The following is a 15,879-nucleotide window of genomic DNA, read 5'->3' on the forward strand; positions in this document are numbered from 1 at the left end:
AAAAATGAAGTTCCTTTTGATTCTTGGTAAGAAAAGTTGGAAAATTTGTTTATTTATTGTAGCCGAAGCTTTTGACAGATAAGTTTCTGAGGTGCAATTGTGGTAACTGTCGTGTTATGCGAGTTAGGAAGGCAGCCAAAATGCATCACAGAGCATCCAGGATTTGATGCCATTTGCCTCAATCCATGGGCATTAAATTTAGCTGCCAATCTTTACCAAAGACGGGATGCAGTTAGATATCGTAAATGATTCTTGGAGCAAAGGTTTGTTAGAAGTAACCGTTAAAAGCTTCTGTCTGGGTTATCTATGAATGCACACTTGCAAAATTTGTATTTTATGGACTCCTACCTGTTTTAATGGACCCTGTGTATTATGCCTTTTCCGGGTTTTTCAAGTTGTTGCATAGACAATTTACAAGAATGGTACATTGCATTTTTTGAGACAAAAGAATTCCAGCTTGTGCTTACCATGTTATTCGAACAACTTTTTATTTAAAATAAAAATGAACACTTTGCAGGGTATGAAGAGGACAATTTGTAAAATAACATAACATTATATATCATTTTAGGTGTTGTGTGCATGAGCCCAGCTAGTAGGGATTCAGTGAATTTTGGAATGATTTTAGCCACTGTTGATGTATTGCATCTTTGATTCACACTTATTCTTGTTATACAAAACATAAAAATTACAATTCCTTTTCTTTTTATTCTTTCCATGCAGTCATTTTACACTTCACTGAATCCCAACTAACTGGGCTCATACCACCAGCTCTTAAAAAAGTGGTTACTTTTGGTTTTTTGGACAGTTAATTATATTTTTATGGCCTTTCATCCAAATCTTGCACACAGTGCATCGAGGTGCTGCCCTCTCATTTCTCTGATCAGTGATTTTTTCTTGGGCAGGTGATACTTCAGCTATATGAAACAATAAAGTGAGTCAGTTCCAAAAACAAGATTCAAATTAACTCAAACCAAGACTTGTAAAACCTGGCTTAGTTGGGGGAACATGTACAGCTGGCGGGCTTTGTCTTCTTGCTTTTTTTGAGATAGCTTCACTTTTTGATTGCTTGTCCAACATGGAATTCATTGGCAATGGAGTCATTCGTAATAGATCACCTTTGGCTTTTTTCAATGTTTCCTCATTAATGAGTGCAGAGCACAACACTTAATATATATCTTCAACATACCCTGGAGGAGCAATGTGCAAATAATTTAAAATTTTATTTTATGGTAATCATTTTTACTATGGCTTTGACTATTATGGCATTCAACACATGATATCAGGCAGTAGGAGAAATATATTAAATAACCTTACCAAAATCCTGAGCAACTTTTACATTTCTTACAACAGCTTCACCATTTTTAAATTTTGGATAATGCACTTTAACCTGGGAAACTCCAGTTAAAGCTGTACACATCTTATTGTATGATAGAGAATCTAAAGACAAGGCAATGAATAAGAGATTATTACACACAGAATATTTCTTTTTAATAGCAACAAGAGTTGTTTAAGATTTTTTACCTTCATATAGCCATTTGCATGGTTTTATGTTGGAATCCTGAGCACATTTGTCAAATAAAGGGTCTGAAAATCCATTGTGTTGGTTTTTGACATGACCAAGGAAAGATACTTAGCCACAATCATATTTCCATTACCAGAGGATGTTGATATAGCACTCCAGTACAAATGGTTGGAATAAGGTCTTATACAGCTTGATAAAGACTCACATCCAGCACATGCTGCAAGTTTGGTCAGGACTTTGGTCACTTCTAAGATGAAATATAAAATATGTTTTAGATAAACACTTCAATTATTGATGCCAGTCTAGGTAGTAAATTGTATACTAGATATATGTTAAATTTTTGCTTCATAAAGTACTGTTTTATTAACTAAAAAAAAATCATTACTTTTTGTCAAATGCCAAAGGTCAAAGTAGTGGGTAATACTCTCTCATATGTTTGGCAATTTGTGTGTGCCTGTCAGTGATTAACATGGAGATTGGAATATTGCAAGGTTTAAGAAAATCCATTGATCTTTTAAATCCCCCAAACTCCATACCAGTGCTATTTCCAACTTCATTTCTCTACAAAATAGCAAATAGGTAAATAGTTTTAAAGAAGAAAATCACATAATTCAAAGAAATGTACCTGCACAAGTGAAAAACTAATGATTTGATGTACTGTGCTACAGACTGTTGTATATGCACAATATTTAGTACAATGTCCCATGGAATCGTGTCTTCCATCCCCAGCAATTGCAATAGGCTGTTTACATGCCATCACTTTCTCTATCAAACAGTCTTGGTATTTTTTCCAGAAGATTACCAATGCAGGATATAGTTTTTCCTACACAAAATTTTAAAAAGACTTTCAAGCTTTTCATTTGATTGTAGTAATTTCTTTACATCTTTCTTTTACACTATCAGATAAGTCTTACATACACGCTGGTGAGAGAAGTACGTACTCAATGAAATGCATCCCAATCCCATGTGCTGTATGAAATGCAATAGTAGCTATCAATAAATACAATTACATACTGGCACACACTTTTTGTGTCATCAAGGTAGTGATTGATTAAATAAGCTGTTTAACTTTGATTTATTTAACAATCACGACTATTTTAACATTGCCATGGTGATTGATAAATTACAGTTCTCATCCAAAAATTGTTACCTTTTAAATGTTCTTGGCTGCTCTGATTCCGAGTCGACATCCTTCTCACTAGATGTGATTATCTCTTCTGTCTCTGTCTCATAACTTTGTTCAGCACCAAGATCACTCTCTGAGTCTGAGTCACCACTAAGATTATTTGGGTCCAAAACCTCCTCAGCAGGACAACTATCAAGATCAACCACTTTGCTACTATTTGATGATTCTTCATTGCTGCTGTTGTTGTCATACTCATCTATGAAATACGATACTTCAGTAATGCACAGCTACACAAGGTTGATTAAGTCCATATTTCTTAGTAATTAACTTCAATAATTTTCCAGGGGTGCATGCTAGCTTACTTGGTAGTGTTGTAGAAATTGAGGTTATTAAACATGGCTGATCTTATTACGTTGGCAAATCTTCTCTTGACCTAGAATCATACATGAAATAAAATTAACAGCAGCATCATCTTAAAAAACACTTACCCACTACAAGCATATCCATATTTGAACTGCTTGCATAAGTTCTGCTACACTGAAGCTTATGCTTTGCAACAAGCCATAAGTTCCTGTAACGACGTTTCTCTTTTTCAAGTTTTAAATAATTTTGGCATTGTAATTCACATTGCACAGCTACTTTTTAAATTAGAAACAACAGCAATGCATATACAAAACAATAATTTACATTAACCCTTACAGCATTGGCGTAATGATCATATAAGTTTACCTTCTCTAATACAGGCTCAATCACAAGTTGTTTCTTTTATTTGCTCTTGAGGGTTCGCTACTTGTACTGGGAATATTTTCTGATTCAACCTCTCTTTTATAATCAGACATCCATTTTCTTTTCATCTAAAATGACATATATTTATGAAATATACTCTCACACAGATTCCAGGTAAAATGTAGATATGCATATGTATAATTTTTAACGTACTCACCATTCTGCGATCTCTTGTTGTAAGTTCATTGTCATCTTTTCGAGGATAAATGCTCGGGTAAGCAACGATTCCGAATTCGTCTCGAACGAGTCGAGGTGCAAAATTACTTTCTGATTCAGAAAGCGAGCCGAATTGCCGAGAAACAAACCTTTTGTGAAGAGTTCCGAGCAAACTGAGGAATTCTTCGTGAGGACCCACTTATCGCGAGTAGCTTTCACAAAGTTGACCCATCGCTTTCTCCTACGCTTAGCTTCGCTTCTTTCTTCGTTAAAAAATGCCTTTCTCCGAATTGGCTACGTTAGAACAACCAAAAACTACACATCGATCTAGCATTTTTGTGTTTGTTTACATGTATAAACAGTGTAAGTTGTTTTGGTAGTCAGTCTGTGTCCTTAAATGACGTCACAAGTAAGTCCCATGCCACGGATTAGAGCTCTCGACATTTTTTACAAAATGTTGAAATTCAGGTTTAATTCGCATCTTTGCCGAAAGATAACTAAAAAACCAAAAAAGTTATACAAATTCTGTATTTGTACTATTTATTCAAAATCTATTTGAGAATAAAGAATAAAAATAGTGACATAGACAACAAAAAGACCACACTGAAAAGAGCTGTATGTTTATAAAAATCTTAGCAACAATTATGATAAGTATAGCATATTCAACAACAATTCAGATTCAGCTTGGTTTGAATTAAGCCTGTGGTGCTGGAACTTCTTGAATCACAATTCGAGACTCTGAATTCCATCCACTGTAGGCGTCTGCATTGGAATATCTTTGACAATTACCAACATAGAAACCAACATTAACAGTACCCTTATCGATGTTACCACAATATCCCTCTATATGACGATGACGATGGATATTCTGTGTACCTCTACCTTTCCATATGAAATAAACACCTTCAATTGTAGGATTACATTCTTTTCCGTTGAATTTAAAATACCATCGCTTGCAACACGCGTTGCAGTTGTAAATACGGAGGCTGCCGGCGTAGAACACACGAAGATAAGTATTGTCACGTTTTTTCTTAAAACTGCATATCTAGAAAAGCAAAATAACACAGTAATATACATCAGGTATGAGTGACAACATATTGCATCTATTTTATAGTAGAAATTGGCTATTTTAAAAAGGAGAAATATTTGCTATAAAAAAGAAATATGTGTAATATAACATCACTTAGAAATTTGAAATGATTGATGAAAAACACAATTCAATAACACATAACTTATTCTTGTTATAAATGTTCAAGCCCAGCAAAGTGCTTCTAAAAGAGCCATTCAATACAAAAATGACGTATAAAAAGAAATATTTATTTAGTAGCGTAACGTTTCGTCTTAAGAGTCTTCAAAGTGCTTAAAAGCACTTTGCTGGGCTTTAATATTTATAACAAGAATTTGCTTCCCGCTTGGTATATCCCTGGTCACAACACATAACTTAATTATACCCATATTATGAATGGTTTTTTTTTGTATGCCATACACAAATGGAAAAGGGATATAATTTATTTTTGTTTCTATCTTGCCTAAAACTGAACGAACATCAAAAGAGATTTAGTGATAAAATGACACATTCCAAATGCAGCTAGGGTACGTCAGATTACATTGCAGCAATTATGTTGAAATTCAAGGCAAATGAAAAGCCTTCATACTCGTTAAATTTGTGTTCTAAAATGTTTTATGAAAATTAAAACGAACAGTGTTGTTAAAATTGCTATATATATATATATATGAAAAAAAAACAACAAGCTGCTTCTTAAGGACGCACAAGATTGGTAATTGGGGCAAAATTTATATATTCATATGTTTTAATCTTGTTAATCCATAACCAAAATTGATTTCAATAGAAGCTATTAAGGTAGAACATGCATATATGAATATTTGCCTCGGCCCCCAATTATCAATCTTACGTGGCCTCTGGCTTCACGTAATGTGTTCACACTCACGTGGCTACTCTAGATTGGTTACTGGTTTGATTAAGACAAAATTCAATCAAAAACGTAATCGAATTGAGTTTTACATGTAGAACTGTAATGATTTTTGCTAAACCAATGCGTACAAGAACAACACAAAACATATTATCGTATAAAAGAAAATTGACTTTTGAAGTGTAACAAATTTTGTTATCTCTGTACATCATTTGCTTTTACTTTCAGTTTTGCCAAGCCAGTATTAATAAAGTGCCTATAATATAGTTCCCAAAATGTTTTAAGGTTTTTGTCTTTCACTTCAAAAATCTAAAATTTAGAGATTGTTAATCTGGAATAAAGTCTTCTACCAGAGAGGAGTAGGAGTTATGTTCACAAATTTCAATATTTAATAGAAAGATTTCGAACTTTATCAACTTGTACATGTTGTTGATTTTTTATTAATGTGTGCTACAACAAAAAGAAATAACAGAACTAAGTTGAATAAAATGTGACATTACAATCAACAACGATTTTTTGAAATGTATTTGACATACATATAAAAAAATTTCAAATAAAAATACAAAGCCTTATCTTTTATTTATGAAGATATATTTTTTTCCTTTTTCCTTCTTAAACACAACGAAACATGTCACCATTATAGCACAATATAAAATTGAACTGTCACTGCCTAAATTATTACTAATAATTAATTATGTATAATGATACCTGCAAAATCAAGAATATCTTTGATCATGAACTAATTATTTCAACAAAATTTGTAGTGATTATTTACCTTTATAAGTCCATTATCTCGATTATCGTCCTTCTTCCAAGAGCATTGCTTCCAGTTGGATTCATTATTAACTCCCACATGGCCTTGTACACCAGCTTCCCCCTTTTCACCCTTAACACCAGTCCTTCCCATACCACCTTGGATTCCTTTGTCCCCTTTTGGCCCTGATGGACCTATCTTTCCCGGCTTTCCATCACTTCCACTGTCTCCTTTGGCTGCTGGCATACCATTATGACCTGGAACTCCAGGTACACCAGGAACTCCAGGTACACAAGGCGCAACACAACTGGTTTTACAAACATTTGATTTTTTGGGAAGAACTCTAGGTAGTCGTGTTTTCTGACAAAAATTAATTAATGAACATAATTAAGTCTCTTAAATGTTGTTAAAGATGTACAGTTAAATATGAATGGTACTTAATTATTACTCGTTGTCAATTAATATTTTTCGACTTAAATGAATTTGATTTTGACCTTCTCATGGACACTTGTCTACGTCCGCTGGTTAACGTTCATGATTATGACTAATGATAGGTTAAATTTGAGTGAGAGTGTAGAATAGTCCAAAAGTTGAAATAAGTACCTAGAGTAACATACATTATTGCGAAGGACGCTGTTTACATAAGAAATGAAGGAAAACTTAAAAACCTGTTTTGAAAAAAAGATAGATAATCCGTATGTCTTCAATCACAGAATTACGAACTGCATGTTTTTATGATCGTCAGTTATTTTTCATTTTCAAATAAAACATATTTTACAAACCTCTAGGCATACTGCATATTGTAACTTACATTTTTTAACTATGTCATCTATGAGTGTGCTTTTCGTGTCGTAAGCTGTGCTATCTTTAAAATCATCGTGTCAATGTGATACGAATTTTTGATGGAAAACGGAAAACTCTGTGTGCATTTGAGAGCTTAGCGCCAGCAAAATTTAGCTACTAAGAAGCATTACGCTTCCATTTTCAAAAAAATAGATGGCCATGATTTATATATTTTAAGCTGGAACTCAGTAAATAATAGATGTACATGACACTAGAATTGCATGCAGTGTTACTTTCGTCTCGACGAATAAATAAAACTTAGAAGTTAATGTTCTTTAAGATAAGTTAATGATAACTCTCGAGCAGGAGCAACCCTCGACCTTTGGTCTCGGGCTTGCATTGATCTGCTCTCGAGTTCTCCCGAAGGTCTCCACGGCTTGCATAAGCCTGTGTAATCCATTGAACTATTATAGATGGAAGGCTACCTGTAATAGAAAAGCCTATTAATTTTTTAAAGCCAACTTTGAGCAGAAAAGTATTGTGGCATTGAAGGTGATAGGGCTTAATCTCTATTCAGCCAATTATGATGCTTCCTATTGAATACATATTTCGAAATGGAAATTATCAAAGTGTGGAAACTGTGAAAACAATGACATCGTTCATCGTTCAATTTATACAAATCGGAAACTTTGCAGCAAGTACTTGTTTATTTTGAAAAGATTCAACTGGATGTATTCAATAATATACATGCTTCTCCATGAAATATTTGTACGTTCACATATTTACAGAAGCCTTTAGTTTGGGAGGATGTGACGAGTATTATCATATATTATCTAATTTATCTTTTAAAACCAAATCTCGTGTAAGTTTGAACTAAAAATTGTTTTTTTCTGTAAAATTCTACTTCCACAGAAAAACATTGATAACAATTGTTTTGGGTGAAAATACATTCACAAACTGATGTATGTTTAGAATTATATGTGCATTTTTATGCTACTTTGAAACAAAACGCTATGGTTTTGGCACATTTGCAGACATGCCAAAACAAACAATAACAGCAAAATGCGTTCTAGTTATGCTTGGCTATGGCCTCCTTTACAAAAATGTAATTGTCAAAAAATTGTGTATACGTGGTGTTAAGTCTCATTTGTGAAATTTTTGTTTGCCAAATCAAAACAAAAAAATTTGCGTCTTGTTTTTGAAGCTTCGTAGTTTCCTCAAGCTATTTTACGCTTTTGTCTATCGGCCGTGTGTTTACAATTGCGTGGAAAGACTGGGCTCTACTGGCTTCAAAATATCGACTGAGGTAGCCTTCCATCTATTTAGTTCAATGGTGCAAACACAGTAAACATTTTTATTTCTTAAATAACATTTTTTATTACACTAAAGATTTCGTCATGAGATGTTGAAACATGTCTTTTTTAAAAAACTCGTCGTATTCATTAAATGCGCAGTAACGTAATAGTTCTTAAAAGAGCTGTTTAAGATAAAGAATGCGTACAATAAACGTACTAGACTAAATACGGCACTGTGACTACCAATCACGTTTCTTATGTTATTTGCCAAACGAGATACAGCTGATGCTTTTATTACATGAAACATTTGCTCTAGCATTATTAAGTGTACATATCCATAATCCGTCGAAGGAGCTGAACAGTGAATACATATAAGCTTTTACGATGAAAGCATTTAAAAATTGTTAGTTGAATTAAAGCTGACAATACTAAAGAGTAAAAGCTTAAACGCTCGTCACCAAACTATAAAAAGGCTTTGACAGAAACAACAGTTCAAGTTCTATGAAATAATAACACGGGTGCGCAACATAAATCTTCTCATATTCCTGCCTCTTTTAAAAATCATTTAAATTGTGACGTCTTACCTGGAAAACATCGCACTAGACAAACAAGAATCGAGATTAAACAGCCTTACAATTTATAATATTTACATATTTGATTCCTTTCTCTGTGTTTGACTTCCTTATAGTTCCTTTTGTCTGCAGCAGCTCCATAGTGTTTTTACGAGATATTTAAACATAAAAATTTGATTGAAATCGCAGGACAATTACATAACGGACAATAACAGATCTAGGCACCGTACAAAACAAAAAATTGTAAATGTTGGAGAAATTTTGTGCGCGTTTTTGTTCAAATATTTTGCTATTTATGAATTATATATATTGCAGAGGACTTTTTAGTATTGTAATATTTAATATCTAGTAGTCAATTTTCAGTTTCAACAAGTTTTTGTTAATAATATTGTAGTGTCCAATGTAATATATTTTGGTAGTCTGATTCTATAAGCAGAATCTCATCCAGACGAATAGGACATTCGCATTTGTGTTTTACGCTTGTGTTTTGCGTTTCTAAACAACTGATGCAATTAAGAAAATTATATACCTAAAAACCTTTTGTGGCTTGAATTATATAGATTATACTTTGGTATATCCGTTTCTGATTCATGTATACAATTCTGCTCGGTATATATTTAAAAAATAGTATTTATTTCGCATGCATGAATCCAAACATTCGTTACAATTATCGATGTTGTTATCTTCCTTATGCAAGTATATTGCTGAAAGGAACAATCTTGCACCTAATTTTAGGGGGAAGTATTCTAGTTAAATTGGCGGGGTTCTTTTATGACGGTGATTGCTTGGGCTGAGACGGTTGCCCAAATTTGTAACATTTCTAAAGGCGTTGAAATAAATAGAGCAGAATAGCACTCTATAATCTTACAACTTTCTTATTCATCACTACGTAAAGTGAATGATTTCAAACTTGAAATAGTTTTATTAATGAAACATAATGCATCGTAAAAAAACATAGTACTGTAAAAAATTCATTAAGAATCGAAAGCTGTAAATGAGAACACCCATCTCCCAGTGGTGCATTTCTTAAGATTTTTACCATTTATTTTAAATTTCAATCCAGCGTATTGCAAGAAATGATTGCATTTGTAGTAATTTTACGAGATAAAAAAATTTCTACGACTAGTCAATGTCTCAAAGCCAACATATAAACAAATGATGTAGTGTATTTTATTTTAAAGAGGAATACGCACACTTATACGAATTGTAACAATGAAGACACTTTAGTTTTGAAGATAAGGTGTTTGGTGTTTTTTCAAAAAAGATATTTTGTACCAAAGGTAACAACCAAACTAACATACATGGACCTATACATGCTAAATATGGATTAAGATACTTTAGAACTCTAGGTACTTTTGATGAATTTAGGCAATGAAATTACTTCTTCTTCCTGAAACGTAACGGTGTATGAGAACAAATTGTGATATGTAGCATAGTTTATTAAATAACGTTAGCATTGAATACATACAGTTTGTTCAACGTTGTCTTCTTTGGATTTAGCCGAAAACATAAACAAAACAAACATCAAACATTTTGCAAGTGGTGTAGCTTTCATCATTTAGAGGATAGGCACAAGATCACAGAAACACGATAATATATGAGCGCTTAACAATGCCAACTGAATCGTTTGCTTACAACTGTCTTCATTATCATTGACCTTTACAAATTCTTGAAATTTTTCTTCCATAGATCTTTTTGATAAAGCGATAAAGCTGTCGTGTTTTATGACCTTATAAGGGAAAAAAAGACAGGGAAATCAGCAATTCTTGCACAATGTCGTAAATTATGTTATCAAAACTAAAGAAATTAAGACCAAAATTTTATGTGATGGAATTTCTACACATATAATATCCTCAAATGGATGGCTTTATTATCTCAATTTAATTCGCTTAAAACTGTAAACCAGAGTATATAAACTGGTCATTGTGGTTATACGTGTTACAATACAATCCTCAAAAGCAACTGCTTTTTTAGCTAAGTTTTCTCTTTAGTAAAATTGTCTTGGTAGCTGCTTTTCCATTTCATCAACCTCTTATAATGACACATTATGCAATGAACGTGTTGATAACGTCAATTCTCAACATCGCATGCTTCTTATGCCATGTGACTGTTGTAAACGTTGATATGGCATTATGTAGTTTATCATTTAAAGACATATATTGACTCGTAGTATGACAATTTCTCAATTCTTATCCTGTAATCTAGAACTTGAATATGATAGATGATAGATCTTTCTGCCAGTGATAGCATGACAAAGTGCACGAAAGAAGCATCACATTGCAACTGGTATGGTACAATATATGTATAGGGCACATTGTAATAAACTTTGTATATATATATAATAATAATAATGGACTCCGTCGATTTCGACGTATGAGGGTTCCACAAAGTGGAACATTCTGCTTACTTAAATTATAGTGAAGGCAGCTGACCAGACTACAATCACTCGTACCTTTCACGCAACTACAACCCTGATATCAGCGTGACACACAGTGTGACAAGGCTGCAACATTGCAGATGCAGATACAGTCCATCCGAGGACATAGTTTCCTCTACCAAATTTCCCTCACATTGCCAGATGTGTCACGAGCCGGGATTGAACCCGCGCCGTCTGGCTTACAGCTCACGCAATTAACCATTCAGCCACCCGCCCCGTCCCGTATATATTTATACATACAAAGTGTATATACAATGTGCCCTCCCGGCTATCACCATAAGCACATATATATATAGGCACAAGATCACAGAAACACGATCATATATGAACGCTTAACAATGCCAACTGAATGATTTGCTTACAACTATCTTCATTATCATTGACGTTTACGTGTTACAATATATATATATATATATATTTGAAAATTGGTAACCCAGGCATATTATGATAATATAAATTATTCTCTGGATTTATATTTTGAAATTTTTATTAAGCTTTAAACTCGGTGCTTCGAGTCTTCGTCAGAATGTGACAATATATTATTTACAAAGATTTTGTAGGCGTTTGGAGCATCTGATTGGTTGGTTAGTAGTTGAGTTGATATTATTGGATGGTATAAGATGCGTTGTCATGGTTTCGGGTGTATGGATTGCGTTAATGAAATTCGAGTGTTTATTTTAGTCGTTGTGTTATTAGCACAGAATAGATACATACAGAAGCGCCACTCAGCGAAAAATCTGTCCCCTACTTGTACCCAGTTCTCAAGTGCGCATCTTTTACGTCCGCCATTACTCCAGCCAGATAAACTGGCCAGAATGTATATAGATTAATATTATGAAGAGTTGTTTTTCGAAAATTTGCCGAATTTACATTCACTTATGGACAAAATTTTTAATGCCATCGGATAGGATACCAAGCATATGAGGTGAGAAACAGTTTTGTTGTAAAATACGTTCTTCAAATATAATTTTACGGGTTTTACAGTTTCTTGCCTTGAATTGTATACGAGATCCATGTTTAGAACGTCTCTTATATTGAACGGCAGTTGCCCTAAAAACTTATAATTTAGGACAAAAGTAATAAATATATTTAGTGTGATTCCATTTCTGTATTTTCTAGTAAAGAGTTTCCTATTAGAATGGTCAACGGATTTGATAGAAGCGATAAAACGACCTACTGTGCGTAAAGAACGTTCTTCAGATGAAGACATTATTGGTATAAAATTTGGACTAAACGAATTTATATTTGATTCTTGAATCGGGGCTTTTTATTTCCAATGTAGCTTGTCTGCATAATTGTAATTGAAAGTTTTTATTTGTAATTGTATATTGAGTTCCTGTGGTTATCATGTCTGTCAAATTTGTATTAACTTACAAATAAAGATGTTTTTTGTTGTCTTATTTTTAATAAACAAACATGAAATTACAATTTTTTAAAGAATGAAGTTATTGATAAATTGTTACAATTAAATTAACAACTTTACCATTATGTCAAACATATTGTCAAGCTCCTACAGCTTACCTCTGGTTAAACTTCACTTGTGAGTTGTGACCAACAATTGTATGTGAAAAATGATTAGAATTATGTTTGATTCACCGCATTGATCAACCAGCAGAGAGAAATTATTGCAACAAAGGGCTCGAAAATTTAATTTAAGCTAAAATCCATAAACTTCATTCAGTAAATTAAAATTTTTATTGTAAGTAATCATGTCACAAACAGAACTTATTCTGACAAAAACCAGTTATAGTTACTCTTAATGCCATTATTTAAATCGTAATACTTTACACAGTAAAATGTTTACCAAAAGGTGAAACACAGATACACCAGAAAACTTTTTTAAAACATTTGAGAGGGGGAAACTGCCAAGCCAACACCAATCCAATTCACAAAAGCATTCAGGAAGCTTTTTTATGTTCACTTCTCACGTCATCAATAAGCATCCATGTTAAATATATAAATAATCTCCTGATTGAATTTAAAAAGGCAGAAATAACAAAGTTAAGTCATGTGGACCATATGGCAGTATATGTTTTACAAATTACTATTCAAGCACTCTATTGGTGGAGGCCAACATGCTGCTGCTTATGTTCCAACTTGCTCAAAAAGTCATTCAAGCTTCACAAGTCACAACTGTGATGAATACAAAATATTTTGGCATCATATGACTTTCATAGTGGCCATGCAGCATCGCTTCTGATAGTTTAAAACACCTGGGTAGACAATTTTGGTGATTCGAATGTCCTGCCAAACGTTGTTTGCAATATATAAACTTAACTGGAGGATAATTTGATTTGTCACTTGTTTCAGCCACGACCGAGATTTCAAATGTTAGAACAAATGTCTTCAAGATTCTCTGCAGAATTCTTATATGATAAAATTAAAACTTACGGGATGAAATTGTAGTTTTTGTGTATTTTCTTTTTCTCATCAATATATATATATATATGTATATATATACAAAGTGCATATACAATGTGCCTTCCCGACTATCACCATAGCATAGATTAGAGAATACATAGAAGGGTAACTCGCGTCGGTAACGTTTAATTTAAGCGTGTGGCGCAGTTTGCTTTGCACATACCGGAAATTTAACGGCCGCCATTACTTTGGCCAGAAAAGCGTAGAATGTTTACTACGAAAATATATGAAGTTGGAGATGTAAAGTGGATTAAAATTTAGAATTTGAGACTTATTGGCCTTGTTTTGCCTTTTGATTATAAGCTATTGCACAACTGCGAGTCGCAAAACAATGGCGTAATAAATGCGCATTCTTACAAACAGTTTTTTAGCATTTTCGGATGCTACGGCCTACTGGTATTAGTGCTATATGGGCTTCATGGTGTCTAAAATATTTTCACTGACACCTGCGCTCTTTGTGTGGACTGGCAATTCCTCCTTAAATATGTCTTTAAGTTTTATAATATACTGCAGAGAAGTAAAAGATACGGAATGGCTGCTTTGCTGTGTTCAAATGCTTTAAGTGTTAGAATAACAGCCTGTTATCATCTAATTCAGTCCTATAAAAGAGCATTAGTGCATTTAAGACTAATGCGGGGTTTGAAAGACTTCATGAGAACAAAATCGGACGCATATTGTTTATCATGATATTAGCTCCAACTGTTTAGCTTCTGGCAGTCAGTAAGGACCAATTGCTAAGGCATCCGGTTGTAGAGATGGAGTGACTTGTTTCCTTTATTTTTTGCAGCATTTTTAAAATACTCAGCCAGCATGAAGTCTAGGTCAATGGCGTAGTTTCCAGATGAAAAGGTGAAACATCCACAACTTTCCTTATTCCCAATTTTGGATGCATTAGTAATTACAAAAGATTTTCATAATTGAATGACATTTAGAAACTTATTCAATCATGGCACTTCTGAGTTGAAAAAATACATAAAAAAATATAAATTTTACTTTACTAAATTCATTTTACACTGATTACAGGTTCAAAAACAGGTCTTTGCCCTTGATGATCAATACTGTGTATTACAGCCAAAAACACGGAGGTTGCCAGAGTGAAACATGCGAAGATAGCTGTAGTCACGTTTTTTCTTAAAATTACATAATTAGAAATGCAAACTATTACAATTATAATACCCACGAGGCACAAGCAGTGGCGTAACTAGAACGTTGATTTGGGATAGCATATTCATATATTCCGTTGTACCCAACTGATTTCTTTTGAAAATAATTTGAGTTTGAGACAATTTTACTTTACTTTACTATGGAGCTCACTTACGACATCATTTTTGTTTTTCATCTGAGTGGAACTTTCTTGTTTCTTCTATTTAAAACTCGTTTCCTATCTTTGAATAGTTGCTCAATCATATTTCAAAAAAATTAAAAAAAGTGTTTATTGGCTATTTCGTTATATAACCCCATGATATGTGAATAATTTTTTAAACTTTTCATAAAGGAGCCTCTAAAAATCACTTTATTATCCTTTGGTAAAACTTTCCTTTTTATGCATTCTAGAAATGTATAACTGCCGGGAAGAGAAATTTTACACTGGGTTTTCAATGTAACCATGCTTTAGATAATTTAATCCTGGTATACTTAATTTCTCTTGAGCCTGTAAACTAATCAAATCATGTTAACCTGTATTATGTTTTTTAACCAAATATTAAAATAAGATACGCCACTTCAATAAACTTTGGGTGTATATCAATGTACTGAAACTTAAAAAGGCATTTCCCAACCAATTAATTCACAAATCAAAATATTTAGCACAAAAATATTTCTTCCCACCCAATATAAGCTTCAACAAATCCGGACTTATGTTACCAGCAAGATATTCGAACAATCATCTAGTAAGCATCAATGATATAAATGTATATATCTTTACTGTCAAACGTACGATTCTAAACAACAGAGTGTATAGATATTAAACATATTTTAATTGACAAGGAGGTCTAAAGTCGTAATTATCGTTACCTCGTATTTTGGCCAATAAATATACAAGGACTTCAGTTAAGGCTACAACTACAGCGGATGGGTGTCTGTTCATATATTCAGTT

At 33.2% G+C, this 15,879-nt stretch overlaps 1 protein-coding gene and 1 long non-coding RNA gene across 2 annotated transcripts; one reads left to right on the forward strand and one right to left on the reverse strand.

Annotated features, from left to right (window-relative positions):
• Positions 1-471: 471 nt before the first annotated feature.
• LOC124454139 (collagen triple helix repeat-containing protein 1-like) lies at positions 472-8,672 on the reverse strand. The gene is made up of 12 exons (XM_047004947.1): positions 8,571-8,672; positions 6,297-6,635; positions 3,592-4,635; positions 3,378-3,502; positions 3,011-3,081; positions 2,673-2,904; positions 2,148-2,345; positions 1,908-2,083; positions 1,522-1,769; positions 1,315-1,437; positions 987-1,187; positions 472-914 (listed from the first exon to the last, which is right to left on the reverse strand). The coding sequence occupies exons 1-3, from the start codon at positions 8,670-8,672 to the stop codon at positions 4,285-4,287; spliced, it is 792 nt and encodes a 263-aa protein (XP_046860903.1). The 3' UTR covers positions 472-914; positions 987-1,187; positions 1,315-1,437; positions 1,522-1,769; positions 1,908-2,083; positions 2,148-2,345; positions 2,673-2,904; positions 3,011-3,081; positions 3,378-3,502; positions 3,592-4,284.
• Positions 8,673-12,151: 3,479 nt separating this feature from the next.
• Positions 12,152-12,857, forward strand: LOC124454501. The gene is made up of 2 exons (XR_006951470.1): positions 12,152-12,287; positions 12,482-12,857. It is a non-coding gene; the product is annotated as an uncharacterized LOC124454501 (long non-coding RNA).
• Positions 12,858-15,879: the final 3,022 nt, after the last annotated feature.

The sequence above is a fragment of the Xenia sp. Carnegie-2017 genome, unplaced genomic scaffold (genome assembly GCF_021976095.1).
Source record: "Xenia sp. Carnegie-2017 unplaced genomic scaffold, XeniaSp_v1 HiC_scaffold_3, whole genome shotgun sequence".
In the NCBI taxonomy this organism is placed as follows: domain Eukaryota; kingdom Metazoa; phylum Cnidaria; class Anthozoa; order Malacalcyonacea; family Xeniidae; genus Xenia; species Xenia sp. Carnegie-2017.